The following is a 19318-nucleotide window of genomic DNA, read 5'->3' on the forward strand; positions in this document are numbered from 1 at the left end:
TGATTGAGTGAGTGAGTGTGTGTGTGCGTGTGCACACGTGACTGAGCAATCATGGGTTGGCAACCGCGGGGTCCTTACCCGAGTCCAGGCATTGCTTCCACTCACTAAGGCAGGCTCCTTGCTTTCATCTATCCTAACAGACCTTTCTTAGTCAACTCTTGTTCTTTTCTGACCTCGACGGTATTAGGTTTCCAAAACCTAGGGAGTCTTTCATTTTCACACCCTTCACGACCCTTGTCCTTCTTTGCCCGATACCTTAATTTATTGAAGTATTGGACATATTCCATTTCTTCTCTCTGATTAGTATTAACAGAGGTTGGTTGCCCAGTTGTACTCTCTCTTAAAACAGTAATCACTACCACCACCTGTTCCTTCATTGCTTTCAAACGTTATTGATTTATAATGACCATTTACACATTTTCTTGGCTGGGGAAAGAACCACTATCACAAAATATCATTATCTTCATCATCATCATCATCATCATCATCATCATCATCATCATCATCAGTGTTGCCAACTCTAGCGATCTGGAGTCTTTTTGACGTCATTTAGCAAGCAGAGATTGTGCGATGCACGCCCCCCCCTCCTCCCCAAAGTGAATTCATGTAAATAAAGATCAACCTAAAGTTGTTTCAATGTTGCTTGAAATTACCGTATGCTTGATACAGTATGATAGTAATAGGTGGTGGTGGCAGTAGTAGTAATTTTTATGAGGGTGGGTGGAGAAAATTCTGACGAATTTTAATTTATGACTTGATACATTTGGAGAGTCAAGTAGTCAACACTACAGATAGCATTGCACTTCACGTAACCATGTGATGCAATATATTAATATAAGGGCCTATGCATTTTAAGTAATGGCATCTGAGTGTATGACTCATCATTCATACGTGTTGAGCATGAATTAGTATTATTTTTGGAAGAATTATTAGAGACTGTTCATCCTACACACACACTCCCTGTAAGGGAATGGAAATAGGTAATTTTCCCTGTGTGATGAGATTGATGAGTTGATGACAACATTTGGATTACTTTTCATTCAATTATCTTGAAAGCATTCATTCTAATGGAATTTCAAATGAATAATCAAAAGAATAATAAGAATAATTGAATGGAAAAATAATAAAAAAAGCAATTATTTTGTATTTGGAAGCAGAGATTGTGCAATGCATGCCCCCCCCCCCAAAGTGAATTCATGTAAATAAAGATCAACCTAAAGTTGTTTCAATGTTGCTTGAAATTACCGTATGCTTGATACAGTATGATAGTAATAGGTGGTGGTAGTAGTAGTAGTAGTAGTAGTAGTAGTAGTAGTAGTAGTAGTAGTAATTTTATGTGGCTATTACTAGCCTGGTGCAGCCCTTGTAAGGCAGACCCTCCATGAGGGTGGGTGGTATCTGCCACATACAATTGCATATTAGTGTGGTGGAGGATAGTATGTGTGAGTTGCATGAATATTGGGGATAGCACAAACATCCAGTGCCCACGCCAAGGGAATTAACCATTTTAGAATAAAATCCATGACTCGGCAGTAAATTGAACCTGGGGCCTTCTGAACTGAAGACCAGTACGCTAATCATTCAGCCATGGATCTGGACAGTATACAACTCAAGTCCAATGTTACAATACACTATCTACTCGTACATCATTTTGCGGAAACATTTCACGTCAACGTTGTCATTAATACTAAACTGTCTCCTATAAGAAGACAATATAAAATGTTGTTCTTTTTTTTAAAGCTAATTTTACACAAATACTTGTAAATATAACAGGCTCTGCTAATAAAAGTATTGAGAGTAGAATAAGATATTTACAATAGTGTAAGTGCAAAGGATGGTTTAATATGTACCACTATTTCTCTCTTGGCCGTGTCAATAAACCAGACTTCCGGAGAAGGCTACAATGTACTTCTGAATCTCCCAGCTAAATTTGGAAATAGAGATGCATTTCGACTTGAAACTCTTTTCAGCCAAGCATAAACACTATTTGGTTGTCATGGCAACCAACCGTAAGCATGCACCTAACCATTGTGGCTTTGGAAGGAGTTTCAGCTTGCAGGCCAAAGGCAAGCGGAAAAGTTCTAACAATGTACAGTAGTGGACCCTTGTCCACTCTCTTCCCATCAGTACCCTTGTCAGCCTTAGTGGCTCCAACTGAACATAATGCAGAAAGAAAAGTTCAAAGTTGGAAGTTACTGCCAATACAGATATCTGGATAATGAAATGAAAAGTTTAAAAATTATGTGGAACAAAATGTAGTAGTTAAATATTTGTAAATAACTGAAGTGGTGCTTCATTGGCTTCAACCCAGCAGCTGCTACTGACTGTAGTATCCAATGAGTAACTATGGGAATGATCCTCTTCAGGAGTTTCAGTAAAAATAAGTAAGTCAATAAATAGATAAAATGTAGGATGTAATAGTATATGGATATGAAGAGGTTAAGCACAGGATAGGAAGGCATAGAGAACAGCATCAAATCAGTGTATGGACTGATGAAGCACATAACAGATACAACAAAATAATTAAGTACATTAATTACTCTTTGTCTTACTACTGAATAACAATTTTCTTTTCTGCACTTTCACAACAGACTTCTTTTTACTATATAACATTTACTACTGTGACAGAATGTTTAATGATTAAGATAATGGACATTAGATTTTACAACCAGAAGTGTGGTTTATAAAGAGAAGAAACTCCTGTGACAATGCCACTGTGAACGGAAAACTAGAGTACTTGGAATAGAGATATCAACAAAACTGTTATCAGTAGGAAGTGGAAGAAAAATCAATTAATTTTAACAGTCATTTCAATAAGCACTGGGTCTTGAAGCACAGACATTAGAACTTGAATTTCCACCCCTTCCAAGGACCAACTTGAAGAGAGAAAAAAGATGTCAATAAAATAGCAAGCAGACTACAACTGGATCAGTGTACTCAACTCCAATAACTCATAAGTGGATGTCTGCAGCAATATCAAACTGTCTTGTTCACACTTCTTTTAGTGTCTTGAAACAATACAGTACACTAAAGCAAGTGCTAAATTGTAATACTCTCTTCAGTTATCATTTGGTAATTTTTAAGATACCGTATTTAATGTAATACCCAATGCCAGGAAGCAAGGAGTCAACATCCCATTGTTGAAAAAAGGTGATAGAAAGAAATGTACCAACTACAGAGGTATAACTCTGCTGTCACATGGCCTCAAAATCTACGAATCCATCCTTGAGAGCAGGATTAGAAAATATGTTAAACCTACACTTGAGCAGGAACAACATGGATTTAGACCTCATAGATCAACTATAGACCTCATTTTTGCCACCAGAATGCTCTATGAGAAGTATTGGGAGAAAGGTAAAACACTTATAACTATTTTTCTGGACATCGAGAAAGCATATGACCATGTACCACGCAGGCATATATGGGAATGTTTGAGACATAAGAAAGTGCCCGATGACAGCACGAGTACAATAATTATATGAAGAAACCAAGTGTTGTGTCCAGGTCCAGGATGGAAGGTCAGGTTGGTTTGGAACGAAGAGTGGAGTCCAGCAAGGAAGTTGTCTTTCACCACTTCCCTTCATAATCATAATGGATGAATTTTTAAAAGCGGTTAAGAAAAAGGATCCAACAACTAATGCCCTGGTTTTTGCTGATGATGTAATGGTATGAGGTGAGACAGAAACAGAAGTACAAACTAGACTAGATCTCTGGCATGAAGCTTTTACAACTTTTGGTCTCAAAATCAGCAAAGCGAAGACAGTTGGCTTGGTGATGAGTAGAAACTCTCCAACTGTTCATCTAAGAATTGGAGATGAGGAGATGGATATTGTAGACAACTTCCAGTATTTAGGTAGTGTTCTGTCATCAGACAATACCATACATCAAGAGATTAGTAACAGAACACAGAAAGTTTCTAAATTCTATCACGCTGTACGTCAAATACTTTGGGATGAAACATTTCTGTTAGTTTCCAAGATCAGCTTGTACAAAATGTATCTAGTACCTATACTGACGTATGGCCTGGAAGCAGCAACACTTACTGGACCAACAAAGAGTCGTTTTCAGGCAACAGAAATGAAGTTTCTCCGTTCTTGTCTACAAAAAACAAAAATGGATAATATAAGGAATGTGGATATCTGACAACAGCTTGGATTGGAAAGAAGCTTGCTGGAGACTCTAGAAGTGAAGAGATTGCAATGGTATGGTCACATGAAAAGAATGAACCCTCACAGGACTCCTCGAACATACTTTGACCACAATGTTCCTGGGAAGAGACCACGAGGAAGATCTCGTGATGTTTGGGAAAAACAGATCATGAAGGACCTTGAAATTAGAGATGTGAACTGGTGTCGCATATATGAGGAACATCTGTGGATGGATAGAACAAACTGGAGGAGGCTCGTACACAACCGCACCCGGCTTGCTGGAGCGAAGAAATGATGATGATGATGATGACCGTATTTAATTGCATATATCTCACATATTCTTTTCTGAAAATTTAAGCTTAAAAACCAGGTGTGAGGTATAAGCAGGAAGTTAGTATATCAAATTTGATAGAAACTAAATACCTTTAGCTACATGATTTTGCATAACAGATTACATTTTACTTTTTCTGTAACATGTTATTGAATATTAACATACCTAAGTATACAGTTTGTAGGATTCCATTTATAACCAAATACGCTCCCCTGTCATTTCAGTTTACCTTCAGTTCCGTACAGCTAATGCCCTGCTTTGTTACTATTTCATCTACTTTAAATTGTAGCCTTCCGTGTAAAACACCATATTCATCATTACATAAACACTTCACATACTGAAGCAGTTCATTTTTAATCTGAGAAACTTTCCACTTTTTGGCCCCTGAAACACTTTTCTTGATTTGTTGGTGTTTTCAAGAGCAACTTTCTGTTTTCACCACTAGTGTACATCAGGGGTGGCTCATGAGGTAGTGCCAGTGCACCATGGCACCACCAGTGTAATGCTAACTTCCTCTCAAAATCAGTTACATTAAATTTCAAGAAAATGCATGCTATATCTTATTCTGCCTGAATCTGAACGAGAATGCAAACGATGTGCACTTTGGTGGCGCTTGTCTGAGTGTGTGCTCTAGATCTCATGGGCACAACCCCCCGCACATAAAGACACTGTGTATAACAGGTGTAGGTTAGGTTTGTGTGTGTGTTATTAAGGGTCGAGGCAGAGCCAGTGGCATCCCTCTACGTCTCTTAGTTGGTTAAGAAACTGTTTTCAATGCTATTCAGGAATAGGTTCGCTATCATTCCTGATAATGGTGAGCCCATGGTTAACCCGTCAATTTGACAGATTTTTGTCAGCGAAAACAAAACCGCCTCCATTTAAGGCTGTTCTTATAATGTGTGGAGGCAAAGAATTTGGCCAAGGAAGTAGTGGAGGAAGGAAAGAGGAAAAGCTGGGCCTTATTCACACAGAATTTGAGAGATAATATTCAGGGCAGCAAGAAATTATTGTATGGTATCTTAAGAAACCAAAAGAGAGATCAATAAACACCAGATTTGTGAAGGATGAAGATGGCATAATTTTAACAAAGCCAGAAGAAATAAGAAATAGATGGAGAGAGTATTTTCAGTTGTTGCTGAACATGAGAAATAATGACAGTCATTCAAAGGCAATTAGTTGATGAAGAAATGGATAAAGAAATTACAGTAAGTGAAATTGAAATAGCAGTAAGAAAGATGAAAGATGAATGGAAAAACTGTTGGAATAGATGACATTTCAGTGGAGATGATAAAGGCAGCAAGAGCTGTAGGCCTACAGTGGACATAACGAGTTCTCAGGATTGCCTGGGAGAATAAGGAGATCCCTGAGGATTGGCAAAAAAGGAATAATCATCCCAATTTTCAAAAAAGGCAATAAGAAAGTATTGAAGAACTACAGGGGAATTACTCTGATATCCCATGTTGCTAAGATACTGCAGAGGATACTGGAAAGTAGGATAAGGTTAAGGGTTGAAAATCAGATACAGGAAAATCAGTTTGGTTCCAGAAGTGGAGGGTCAACAATAGAGCCTATTTTCATTACGAGACAACTAATGGAAAAGCAATGGGAGAATGGGAATGATATGGTGATGACATTCATTGACACTGAAAAGGCATATGTCCCCAGGACTAAAGTTTGGGACAGTCTGGTGCAAAAAGGAATTGGACAGGGATTGATAAAAATGATCATGGCAATGTACAAGGAATGATGTTGTTGCGTGCAAACACAAGTAGGCATGACAAGTTGGTTCAAAATCACTAGTTGGCTGAGACAGGGAAGTGTTCTATCACCAATCCTGTTTACAATAGTAATGGATGACATCATGAAAACAGCAAAAGCAGCAATGGAGGAAGGGAAGTGAACACGTTGTTATTTCAGATGATATTGTGATTTCGGGAGAAGATGACATGAAGGTTCAAGAACAGTTGGATGTGGTGAATGGGAAAATCAAAGAATGGGATTGACAATAAGTGTACAAAAAAGTAAAACTCTTGTTATGACTAGAGGGAAGAAGGAAGGGAAAGGTCAGATTAGACTTGCAGACAAACCCCTGGAAGTAGTGGAGACGTTCAAATACCTGGGGAGTGAATTATGGAGAATGCTCGACTGGATACTGAAATTAGTAAGAGGATTCAAGCTGGAAGCTGTTTCTATCATAGTGTAAGAAACATGTTATGGGACAAAGGTGTGCCAATGGAAGCAAAGGAAACTATGTACAAGATGTATTACGTAGGTACCCATAACAACTTATGGAGCAGAAACTTGGACAATAACAAAGAAGGATGAGTGTCTAATATAGGCAGCCGAAATGAAGTTCTTGAGGAGTATGATACAGAAGAGTAGAAGAGACAAAATAAGGAATGAGAAAATCCAGGAAGAAATTGGACTGGAAAAAATGAATGATAGAATAGAGAAGAGCCGACTAAGATGGTTTGGGCACATAAAGTGAACGAGTGATGAAAGAATCCCAAAAAAGGTAATTGAAATGCAAATGCAAGGAAGCAGAGGTCGCGGAAGACCATGATTGAGATGGAAGGACACAATCCAACGCAGTATTAGAGAAAGAAACCTGGACTGAGACACAGTGTTGGAGGAGGAGTGGTGGAAAGATCGAAGAAAGTGGAGAGGAACCATATTTGTCCCTACCCGGCTACAGCTGGATAATGGGAAATTATGAAGATGATGAAGTTACTGTATAAACCAAAATCAGAGCTTTGCTATTAGGAAGAAAGAAGCTTGGTATCACAGTGCGAAAGCACTCAGTATGTTCTTACCTTCTATAGCACTAGCCTACATGATTTTGCAGTAAAATAGAAAATATGTAATTCTTATGGAAATCGCTGCCCTGATTCCAAAAATGATGCTATTTTTTTCCTATCACGTCTAGTTTTGACGCAATTCGGTGTTTTAGTATCTGCATGAATTCGTAAGATGTAATGTTGAGAGATGTTCTCGCGCAACTTTTTTTAGAATACAATTGTGATTTGATTTGTTATTGTTTGCATTTTATTATAGGTTTATTGCTGTCTAAATTTTCATTTTGTAATTGGGGATTTCCTGGTAAATTCATAACAAACTCCCCCAGATACGCAATAGACCGCGAGGTATGTAGGATTGAAGATAAGACAGTTGAGAGTTTGTCTTTCATCTTAGACCACTTGAATAATCAGACGTGTTAATAGCCCCAGCCCTTATGCAATGTTTATGATGGACTGATAAAGCAGTTTCCTTTCAAAGATAACAGTCCGAAAGTATTATACTCAAGAAGATGAACTCGTATTTTTTACGGATGTTTCAAATCTTCTACGTCGATTGGGAGAGAAAGAGTATGATCCTAGTAACTGGCGCGTTTTTATTAACTCTTCCAAAATAAGTTTAAAGGCTGTTTTGCTTCATAATACAAATGTTCTGGCATCCGTCCACTTGCACACTCTACAAAAATGTCTGGAACATACGAGACCTTAAAGTTGGTGCTTGAAAAAATTAAATATCATGAGCATGGGTGACAAATTTGCGGTGATTTGAAGATCATTGGATTGTTGCTGGGACGACAAAAAGGCTATACAAAATTTCCCTGTTTCCTATGCGAATGGGATAGCAGGACACGGGATAACATTGGGATACAGTGAATTGGATAGAAAGGAAACAACTACAACCAGAATCCAAAAATGTCTTGAATGTAAGTCTTATTGATCGTGAAAAAATTCTACTTCCACCCTTGCACATAAAATTTGGATTGATGAAACTGTATGTCGAGGCATTAGATAAAAGTAGCCTATGCTTCCAATATTTATCCACTAAATTTCCCTCATTATTAGATGCAAAAATAAAAAAAGGCGTATTTGATGGACCACAGATTCGTAAACAGATGAAGGATAAAATTTTCACAGACACGATCACCAAAATTGAGAAAGAGGCATGGAATGCATTCAAAGATGTAGTGACTAAATTCCTTGGCAACATTAAGGACCCTAAATACAAAGAAATTGTAAGGAAAATGTTGGTAAAGTTTAAGGAACTCGGTTGTAATATGAGCCTTAAGCTTCATTTCTTAGCTTCACATCTGGATTATTTCCCTCTACATTTAGGAGCTGTCAGTGAAGAACAAGGTGAAAGGTTTCACCAGGATCTCAAAGATGCAGAACGACGCTATCAGGGACGTTGGGAGTGAATATGATGGCCGATTAATGTTGGTCGATTGCACGAGACGACCCTTCTAGAGATCATTCAAGAACTTAAAAAACCTGGAAATTCCATGGAAAACGGGAAAAGACGGAGGTGTGAATCTAACCTGCACATAATGTAAGTAACAAAACTATGTATGTTTAACCATGTAATTTTTATTCAAGGTACGGTTATATTAATTTAAAAGCAACTGTACAGTCGAAACTAAATAGGCACTTTATGCTTCAGCTTCATGAATTTCAATATACATTAAAAATATAATACATACTATCTACTTGCTTACAAGCAGCATTTATGTGTATTCAATGCATTAAAAAAATGATTACGTTTTGCAAGCTGAAATTTACATTAATACATCAAATTTAATCAATACTAAGTATCAACAATTTTATGAAAGAACAAAATAATATTTTGTAAAAGTGCCACCAAACCAGACGTGATTAGCCAAAACTAATTTTTTTTCTCGAATTCTGCGTTAAGAAATTCATAAAACCCACCTAGTTTCGTTTTTACCGCACAAAAAAAAGTTTTATTTTGCAGGCTAGTGTAGTTCATTTTAGTCCAAGATTGTTTTTAAGGACGTAATTAAATATTTTCTTCAATCAGGGAATTGCTTCCCACCTGGGAGTGTACCGAGCTGCCCGCTTAAGGCGTTAAAGAAAGTGTGGCACCTCTCAAGCAACTGAAGAGACACTAAACTAATAACATTATTACAAAGCAGGAAATAACAGTTCCTTTTTGACCTAGAAAATAATGTCAACAAAGATCACTAGTAAATGAATCATTTCATTTTGAATGCATTTTTCATTCTTTAAGTAAAACATCCCTTCCATTCTCTAATTATGGCCTTCCCTGAGTTACTACATACGCTTTCCAGCTGTTGATGCAAGTTTTATATCTAAGAAAATATCAAACAAATTTTAGAAAAAATGATCCATGAACTAACGAGGTCCTAAAGAACAACATTAGGGGAATAATAATAATAATAATAATAATAATAATAATAATAATAATAATAATAATAATAATAATAATAATAATAATAATAATGGCCCTTGGATATGCCTGGTGGAGATCTTTGGACTTCACACCCATGGGCGACCTGTGTGTCTGTGAGAATGAGCTATATCTAGGTTGAAATCTAATGTTAAAGGTGGCACAAATACCCAGTCCATGAGACAGAGAAAATAACCAATGAAGGTTAATGGGCATCGAACCCAGGGCCCTCTGAATCGCAAGCCAGTCCGCTGACCATTCGGCGAAGAAGCCAGACCTGGCTTGTTCTGTTCATCTGCAGTGATTGTTTTAGCTAGCACTGTTTTGTTCTTGTTTCATTTCTTATGATGGCAAGTTTAAGTGAACAACGCGCAAACCTTTTATTTGGAAGTTTCAGGAAGATTGTGCAACAGTGTTCGTCAAAAAAGACCCGACTTGTGGCAGACAGGAGACTGGCTCATCCACCATGACAACGCACCTGCACACACAGCCATCTGTTAGTTTTTGGCTAAAAATTGCATGGTTCCGCTGCCCTACGCCTAACCTGACTCCGTGCGAAGTTTTCTTATTTCCATGCATGAAGGGACACTGATTTGACAGCATTGAAGAGGTCAAGAAAAAAATGAGGGAGGAGCTATCAGCCATTTCTAAAGATGACTACAAAAAATGTTTTGAATAGTGGAAGCACCGGTGGGACAAATGTATTAGTAATAATGGAGAGTATTTTGAAGGGGATAAGGTCATTTTGTAAAAAATTTGAAAATATATGTTGTTGTTTGAGTCATCAGTCCATAGAGTGGTTTGATGCAGCTCTCCATGCTACCCTATCCTGTGCTAATCTTTTCATTTCTACGTAACTACAGCATCCTACATCTGCTCTAATCTGCTTGTCATATTCATACCTTGGTCTACCCCTACCGTTCTTACCACCTACACTTCCTTCAAAAACCAACTGAACCAGTCCTGGGTGTCTTAAGATGTGTACTATCATTCTACCTCTTCTTCTCATCAAATTTAGCCAAATCGATCTGCTCTCGCCAATTCGATTCAGTATCTCTTCATTTGTGATTCGATCTATCCATCTCACCTTCAGCATTCTTCTGTAACACCACATTTCAAAAGCTTCTATTCTCTTTCTTTCTGAGCTAGTTATCGTCCATGTTTCACTTCCATACAATGCCACGCTCCACACGAAAGTCTTCAAAAACATCTTTCTAATTCCTATATCAATGTTTGAAGTGAGCAAATTTCTTTTCTTAAGAAAGCTCTTCCTTGCTTGTGCTAATCTGAATTTTATGTTCTCCTTACTTCTGCCATCGTTAGTTATTTTACTACCCAAGTAACAATATTCATCTACTTCCTATAAGATTTCATTTCCTAATTTAATATTTACTGCATCACCTGCCTTCGTTCGACTGCACCCCATTACTTTTGTTTTGGACTTATTTATTTTCATCTTGTACTCCTTACCCAAAACTTTGTTCATACCATTCAGCAACTTCTCGAGATCTTCTGCAGTCTCGGCAAATCTGAAGGTCTTGATTTCCTCTCCTTGGATTGTGATTCCCTTTCCAAATTCCTCTTTGATTTCCTTTACTGCCTGTTCTATGTAAACACTGAAAAGGAGGGGGGACAAACTGCAGTCTTGCCTGACTCCTTTCTGGATTGCTGCTTCTTTTTCAAAGCCCTAGATTCTTATCACTGCAGAATGATTTTTATACAGAGTGTAGATAATTCTTCGTTCTCGGTAACTGATCCCAATCACCTTCAGAATCTTAAATAGCTTGGTCCAATCAACATTATCGAATGCCTTTTCTAGATCTACGAATGCCATGTACGTGGGCTTGTCCTTGTAAAGTCAGGATTGCTTCACGTGTTCCTACATTTCTTCTGAAGCCAAATTGATCTTCTCCCAACTCAGCTTCAACTTGTTTTTCCATTCTTCTGTAAACAATACGTGTTAAAATTTTGCAGGCATGAGATACTAAACTAATGGTGCGATAGTTTTCACACCTGTCAGCACCGGCTTTCTTGGGAATAGGTATAACAACATTCTGCCGAAAATCGGATGGGACTTCTTCTGTCTCATACATATTACACACTAAATGGAATAACCTTGCCATGCTGGTTTCTTCTAAGGCAGTCAGTAATTCAGAGTGAATGTCATCAATTCCAGGTGCCTTGTTCCTATTTAGGTCACTCACAGCTCTGTCATACTCTGACCTCAAAATAGGGTCTCCCATTTCATCAGCATCAACGGCCTCTTCTTGTTCCAGAACCAAATTATCTACATCTTCACCTTGATACAACTGTTGGATAAGTTCCTGCCATCTTTCTGCTTTGTCTTCTTTCCCTAGAAGTGGCTTTCCATCTGTGCTCTTAATATTCATACACCTAGATTTCCTTTCTCCAAAGGTTTCCTTGATTTTCCTGCATGCAGCATCTACCTTTCCTAAGACCATACAACCTTCGACATCCTTGCACTTCTCCTTCAGCCAGTTTTCCTTAGCTACCTCACACTTTCTATCCACTTCATTCCTTAATTGCCTGTATTCTTTTCTGCCCTCTTCCTTCCTAGCATTCTTGTATTTTCGTCGTTCATCAATCAGGTCTAATATCTCCTGAGTTATCCACTGATTCTTAGTTGATCTTTTCTTCCTTCCTAACATTTCTTCAGCAGCCCTGCTGACTTCATTTTTCATGACTATCCACTCTTCCTCTATTGTGTTTCCTTCACCCTTTTCATTTAGTCCTTTTGCAACATGTTCCTTGAAACAATCCCTCACACTCTTTTCTTTCAACTTGTCTAGATCCCATCTTTTTGCATTCTTTCCTTTCTTAAATTTCTTCAACTTCAGATGGCATTTCATGACCAACAAGTTGTGGTCAGAGTCCACGTCTGCTCCTGGAAAAGTTTTGCAATCCAACACCTGGTTTCTGAATCTCTGCCTAATCATAATGAAGTCTATTTGATACCTTCCAGTGTCTCCAGGTCTCGTCCATGTATAAAGCCGTCGTTTGTGGTGTTTGAACTAAGTATTGGCAAGGACTAAATTATGATCAGTGCAGAATTCAACCAGCCGACTTCCTCTATCGTTCCTTTGCCCCAATCCGAATTCTCCTACTGTATTACCTTCTCTTCCTTGGCCTACCACTGCATTCCATTCTCCCATTACAATTAGATTCTCGTCACCTTTTTCATACTGTATTAAATCTTCTATCTCTTCATATGTTCTTTCGATTTCTTCATCATCCGCTGAGCTAGTAGGCATATAGACCTGCTTTTAAAAAATAATTCCGTTTTTTTGGGTACCCCTCGTATTCCATTCATTAATATTCTGCAAGATGTTCACAGAGACCGACCAACCAACCAACCAACCAACCAACCACCACTGATCTGCACTCAAGGCAGTCGCCGTGGTGGTAGATTCCCTAGTCTTCTCTTAAATAATTTCAAGAATTTGGAAATTTATCTCTGTGTGTCGGGAGGGAGTGATCTATCTAGCTGGACCTACCACTATTATACCATGCGAGGAGGGGAATCTATTAAAAAACATAACTAAATATTAATGTGTTATCAGCACCATACCTAAGAGTATTGTGTTTTAATGAGCATAAATGGTAATTTAAATGAAACATCAGAAAGCCTCAATATTCTTTTTGAGGAGATCATTAAAACATTTTTTGTAAAATCTACCACAACAAATATGCACAACACTTCCCCTCTCCTCTCATTTTCCCCTCAACCCCCTCTCACATCCGCTTACACACTCGCTAATCCTAGCAGACGATCAGATGTCTGTAGTACAACGCAAGGTTGCATGCAGGCTGGCCAGGCTAAAGAAAAACGAGCGAGGAAGTAAATAGTCAGATACAAGCAGTATTCATTCTTAATCGTGTAACTTTGTTCAACTATTTTTTGGATCCTTTCTAATTTCACTATTCTTTATTCTTCCAATCCTTTCCCCCTTAGATGGGGGTGGTAGAGTAACACCCACGGTATCCCCTGCCTGTCATAAGAGGCAACTAAAAGGGGCCCAGGGGCTCTTAACTTTAGAAGCATGGGTTGGCGACCATGGGGCCCTGCTGAGTCCTGGTATTGCTTCCACTTACTTGTGCCAGGCTTCTCACTTTCATTTATCCTCTCAAACCTCTCTTGGTTGACTCTTGTTCTCTTCCGACCCCGACGGTATTAGATCACTCAAGGCCTAGGGAGTCTATTTTAAATGCCCTTCGTGGCCCTTGTTTTCCTTTGGCTGATATACTTTCATATTTTGAAGTGTCAAATTCCTTCCATTTTTTAATCTCTGATTACTGTTATATACATAGAGGATGGTTGCCTAGTTGTACTTCCTCTTAAAACAATAATCACCACTGCCACTTCTATCCTTTAACTTCTTCATTCAACATATGAAGTTATCAATTAGACCAAGCCTGGCTATTCAACTCTTAATCACAATATTTTGGGAGAAGTTCTCCTCTGAATTAAGCCCAATTCAAATTAGTGCTATATATCATAAAAAATCAATCAATCAATCATGATCTGCATTTAGGGCAGTTGCCCAGGTGGCAGATTCGCTATCTGTTGTTTTCATAGCCTTTTCTTAAATGATTGCAAAGAAATTGGAAATATATTGAACATCTCCCTTGGTAAGTTATTCCAATCCCTAACTCCCCTTTCTATATATGAATATTTGCCCCAATTTGTCCTCTTGAATTCCAACTTTATATTATGATCTTTCCTACTTTTAAAAACTCCAGTCAAGCTTAATCATCTACTAATGTCATTCCACGCCATCTCTCCGCTGACAGCTCGGAAGATACCACTTAGTCGAGCAGCTCTTCTTCTTTCTCTCAATTCTTCCCAGCCCAAACTTTGCAACATTTTTGTAACGCTACTCTTTTGTTGGAAATCACCCAGAACAAATCGAGCTGCTTTTCTTTGGATTTTTTCCAGTTCTTGAATCAGGTAATCCTGGTGAGGGTCCCATACACTGGAACCATACTCTAATTGGGGTCTTAACAGGGACTTATATGTCCTCTCCTTTACATCCTTACTACAACCCCTAAACACCCTCATAACCATGTACAGAGATCTGTACCCTTTATTTACAATCATATTTATGTGACTACCCCAATGATGATCTTTCCTCATATTAAGACCTCGGTATTTACAAAGATCCACAAAAGGAACTTTCACCCCATCAATGCAGTAATTAAAACTGAGAGGACTTCCCTATTTGTGAAACTCACAACCTGACTTTTAACCCCGTTTATCATCATACCATTGCCTACTGTCCATCTCATGACATTATCAAGGTCATTTTTTAGTTGCTAACAATCTTGTAACTTATTTATTACTCTGTACAGAATAATTAGGCTACACCTTGTCAGCCAAGTGTTGAAACTATCATTTAACATTTTAACCTAGCAATTACAAAGGCTTAGAACTATGATTTTAAAGACAGTGCAACCAATTTTATAACTTGTCACATTTTAGTACTTCATATGATCTTTTCTGAAGATCCAAAAAACCATGTCTTCATAATTACCTAAGTTTTCACTTAGATAAATGCTTATTGATACATTTTTAATTGTATGATTTTGAAGTGTATGTATAGGCTATAACAGTGGCAATTTAACTAGAGTCTATAGACACTAACTCAAGACTAAGACATATTATTCAAGAAATAATTTAGTATTTTTTAGGAATGCATATGTATCTTTGCTATTTATTTTTGTTTCTTGAATGGCTGAAGATGTCTCTTAGAGAGAGACTAAACATATCTCACTGATGTTATTCTAAAGAGTGCTCTTGCTATCTACAGCTGCATACACAGATCTCCTGCAGGATTTGCAAACCAAAGACTGGATGGAAGCAGAATACGAGCTGAGGCACTTCGTGACACGATTGGCAACGCATGGTTTCCACCATCGAATCTACAGCCTGAAGTCTTTCCATGAGGCAACGTATGAATGCATTTGCGGTTTATGTAGAAAAATATCACGTCACGAAGTGCGCCAACAGAACAGCATCACTGACACAATTCTGTTTAGAATAATTTGTGATATAGGCCTAGGCTACTCTTATGCCATTGGGTGCATCTCCCTTTGTTACTATAAATAATTTCCAGTATTGTAAAGGTAGATTTCTCCTCACAAAGATCTATAACATTCATAAATGAACGGTTTCTAGGGCTAGTTCCTTACATGTAGGCCTACACTCTTGATTCTAAATGCCACAATGTCACACTAATGAACTACTATCACCTGGCTTCACCGCATTCATATTTCTTGCATCCCGAAAGTAAGAGTCCCAATTGTGGCGAGTAGGAACAGAATCCAATCAGTATTGTAAACTGCAGTTACTAGTTGAGTAAGAAATGTAGATATGGAGACATCAAACACAAAATGTATTGTCAAAGGCTGAAAGTTAATCACAGAGAATCTAAATAACTGACATCAGGTCAAGAAATAACAACATTTAAAAAAATGATCAAGGATGACAATATACCCAAACCATGAATCAATCAGCCATTTGATGATAACAATAGGTTACTGAGCCTACCCTCCAACTCCAGTTCTTGTTAATGGTGCCACAAAATCCTATATTATACCTCACATTTATGAAATTTATCTAATAATATTATTGTATTGATGCATTTCCTCTTGTCTCACCTTAATACTGGCTGTAAAAGCACAGTCTCCATCTTTATACAGCAGTTTCATCCCACGAAGTGCATCCATAGCCTTAACAAAACAAATATATTCTTTATATTGTACATAAGCTTCAAAACATAATTCCTGACCAAATGAAAATACCTGTATCCCTGAAATATTAGCTTTCATTTTACTTCGATAAGGGTCAGCAGCTGGAATATCAACGCAGCGAACATCACCGAATACTTCAAACACTTTCCTGAAAATATATTCATTAGGTTTATCATTACCTTTATTTACATCCTGCTTGGCAGCAAACCACTTACAAGGAAGGTTACTAATATGTATTGTGTCCGGTCTCTCACCCGGCTTCATTTCATTCATATTTCTTGCATCCCGAAAGTAAGAGTCCCAATTGTGACGAGTAGGAAAAGAAATTTTAGCCTCAGCTGCACGGACTTTAAGCAACTCAGAAAACCCATTTAATTTAAACGTACTTCCTTCGAGTCTCCCTACTACAAATGGCAATTTGGATTTACTTTCTATCTCACCCTCAAATCTAATGAACTCCAAGGTACTTTTTGAAACTTTTAACACGGTGAATTCTTCTGGTTTAATTAAATTTCTGAGTTTATCCATAACTTCCCAATTGGAAATAGTCTTCCCACAATTTTTCGTTAAAGGAAGTTGCACTGATATATTAAGTCTAGCAATTGGTTTTAAATAAAGGCCCTGGGGAGGAAAGAGCTCCACAGAATCACTGATATCTCTGCAAGGCTGATATGCATTCATATTTCCTTCTTCTCAAGACCTGAAAATAAAGGATAAAAAACATAAATTTTTCTACAAAAAATCAACTCTTAAAAGAGTTAGGTTAAAATCATTTATCTTCAAACCAATAAATAACATAAATAAGTAGGCTATCTCTGAGTTCAACTTCGTTTACAAACTTTCCTATGAATGCTTAAAACTTAAGAGAGGAATATTTTTTTTGTTACCAGAAAATATGAAATAATCCACTTTACTAAAGCAAATTTCAGCTCAGTATACAATCTGGTGCGGCCATCCAATATTAAACAACAGATACACAAATTCTCAATCAGGGTTTTCACCTTGGATTGACATATTTTCTTTAATGATAACCCAAATTTCCCGCTGCTGCTGCTGCTGTAACACTATCATGCAACATACACATGCTCGTAGAGACAAACTATAGTTTTAAAAGTTTTCTGGCAAGCACAATTGGAAAATGTAAGTGATCATTTATTTTCCGAATGAGTGTGTTCTGATTACGAATACGAAAATACGAAGTATTTTGTTTTACTTCTATTGGCGGCATTGTGGTAATAGCCAAAGATTATAATATCAAGATCGTGAAGAATATCCTCTTCAACGAGATAGCTTGAGTGTAGTCGTTGTGTTCCAAGGTGCTCATGCTTGGATATTGTAGATTCCGTGGTTGGGATGTTGTTTAATTTTGTAAACAATTTTAAGGTTATGCCATCGCGATGCATTTGCTGTCATTAAAATATTATAACATACATTTCTCAGTTTTATAAATCTACTCCGTGCTCCGTACTGCGACAACGTTTCAACGTTATTTATTATTGTTACGCAACTGTCTTCCAGGTCGTGTTTTGAAAATATGCTTACCCGGAAACCGATACATTTTGGGGAATTCATCTAATGGCAATTTGGGCCAAGGTCTGCGAAGAGTTAATACATTTTTATTCGGAATTTCTCTCTTTTGTAAGTATACATTTTGACGTAGATAACGTTTTTGTCGAGACATGCAATCTTTTTCTGTCTTTTCAATGTTCTGTGGTTGCAGAATAAGGCTAAAGGTTAAATAATCTTCTTCTACATGATACCATAGTTCCGCTGACACGCATCCGTCACCTCCATTCACTTGAGGTTTTATGGCATCCTCTTTTCAAACAGGACTCGTGTAGATGATCTCCATGCCAGACTGGACTCTCCTGCTGGTCCCAGTTCCTCTTTTTTCCTAGTAGGAATGTGTTGAGTTTTAGTGCCGGGAGTGTCCGAGGACATGTTCGGCTCGCCAGATGCAGGTCTTTTGATTTGACGCCCGTAGGAGGCCGTATGCCTTTGTTGTCAGGACCTTGTGTTTACAGTGCACTATGTCTTCTGGTATGGCTAGAGCTATCTTGTTACTTTCATTGATCTGTCTCAGCTTTATCCTTGGCTTTGACAAAATGAAAGTGGCTGAGGTATGAGTGATGCTAGTAATGCCATTCCTTGGCTTTGACAAAATGAAAGTGACTGAGGTATGAGTGATGCTAGTAATGCCATTCCTTCTGCAGCCAGTCCCTGCTATGAATGGTGTGAAAATGTTGCTCATAGGGTCGTTGGTGCATGCATTTCAGTGGGCTTGGCAGACTGATATGTAATAGCAACTTATGGCTCGGTGAGGAAAGCAACGGGAAACTACCTCACTCCTCATTTCCCTAGTACGCCTCTTCAGTGATGCCTAGGCCATCTATGACAGCTGATGGCGGAGCTGTTGAGGATCAAACCAGCCTTCGGGCGTAGGACTAAACATACATACAGGCGACCGTAGGATGAGATTATGATGGAGACAACACATACACCCAGTCCCTGTGTCAGCGAAATGAACCATTTATGGTTAAAATTCCCGACCCCGTCGGGAATCGAACGCAGGACTCCAGCATGCTAGCCATGGAGCCGGACAGTACCTACAATGAATAGCCCTATGTGTTTTCTTGTACTGCCATTGAATATGAAGCCTGCTTACAGTATACTAGTAACCTGCTTCTCCAGGGGTTCCATAACTTATGCTGGGGCCCTTGTTGCTTCTACTTCTTTATGCCAGACTGTTTTTGCCATTTCACCTGCTCAATGTCACTCAGTTAATTCTTGTTTTGTAACTTTTCATATGGTATTGAGAAGTTTTGGGGAGCTCATAATTTTCTTATCT

The 19318-nt window shown here is 38.1% G+C and overlaps 2 protein-coding genes across 6 annotated transcripts in view; one reads left to right on the forward strand and one right to left on the reverse strand.

Moving 5' to 3' along the window:
- The window catches only part of LOC136867151 (A-kinase anchor protein 17A), a 66070-nt gene extending 48640 nt beyond the window's left edge, over nt 1-17430 (reverse strand). Inside the window, exons 1-2 of one of the 3 annotated variants that reach the window (XM_067144263.2) lie at nt 17358-17430; nt 16378-17170 (exon numbers count right to left, since the gene is read on the reverse strand). In XM_067144263.2, the coding sequence (XP_067000364.2) occupies nt 16378-17151 (774 nt within the window). In that variant the 5' untranslated portion in view covers nt 17152-17170; nt 17358-17430. Of the gene's footprint in view, nt 1-16377; nt 17171-17357 lie in introns of those variants that run through there. The other 2 variants (XM_067144264.2, XM_067144265.2) reach the window with 2 other exon arrangements.
- Nucleotides 17431-17776: 346 nt separating this feature from the next.
- LOC136866135 (gastrula zinc finger protein XlCGF58.1) overlaps nt 17777-19318 on the forward strand; it is a 154901-nt gene continuing 153359 nt past the window's right edge. For all 3 annotated transcript variants that reach the window (XM_067142834.2, XM_067142835.2, XM_067142837.2), the window contains exon 1: nt 17777-18108. In XM_067142834.2, coding sequence (XP_066998935.2) covers nt 18046-18108 — 63 coding nt within the window. In that variant the 5' untranslated portion in view covers nt 17777-18045. The remainder of the gene's footprint in view (nt 18109-19318) is intronic.

This window comes from Anabrus simplex, chromosome 3 (genome assembly GCF_040414725.1).
Source record: "Anabrus simplex isolate iqAnaSimp1 chromosome 3, ASM4041472v1, whole genome shotgun sequence".
Lineage (NCBI taxonomy): Eukaryota > Metazoa > Arthropoda > Insecta > Orthoptera > Tettigoniidae > Anabrus > Anabrus simplex.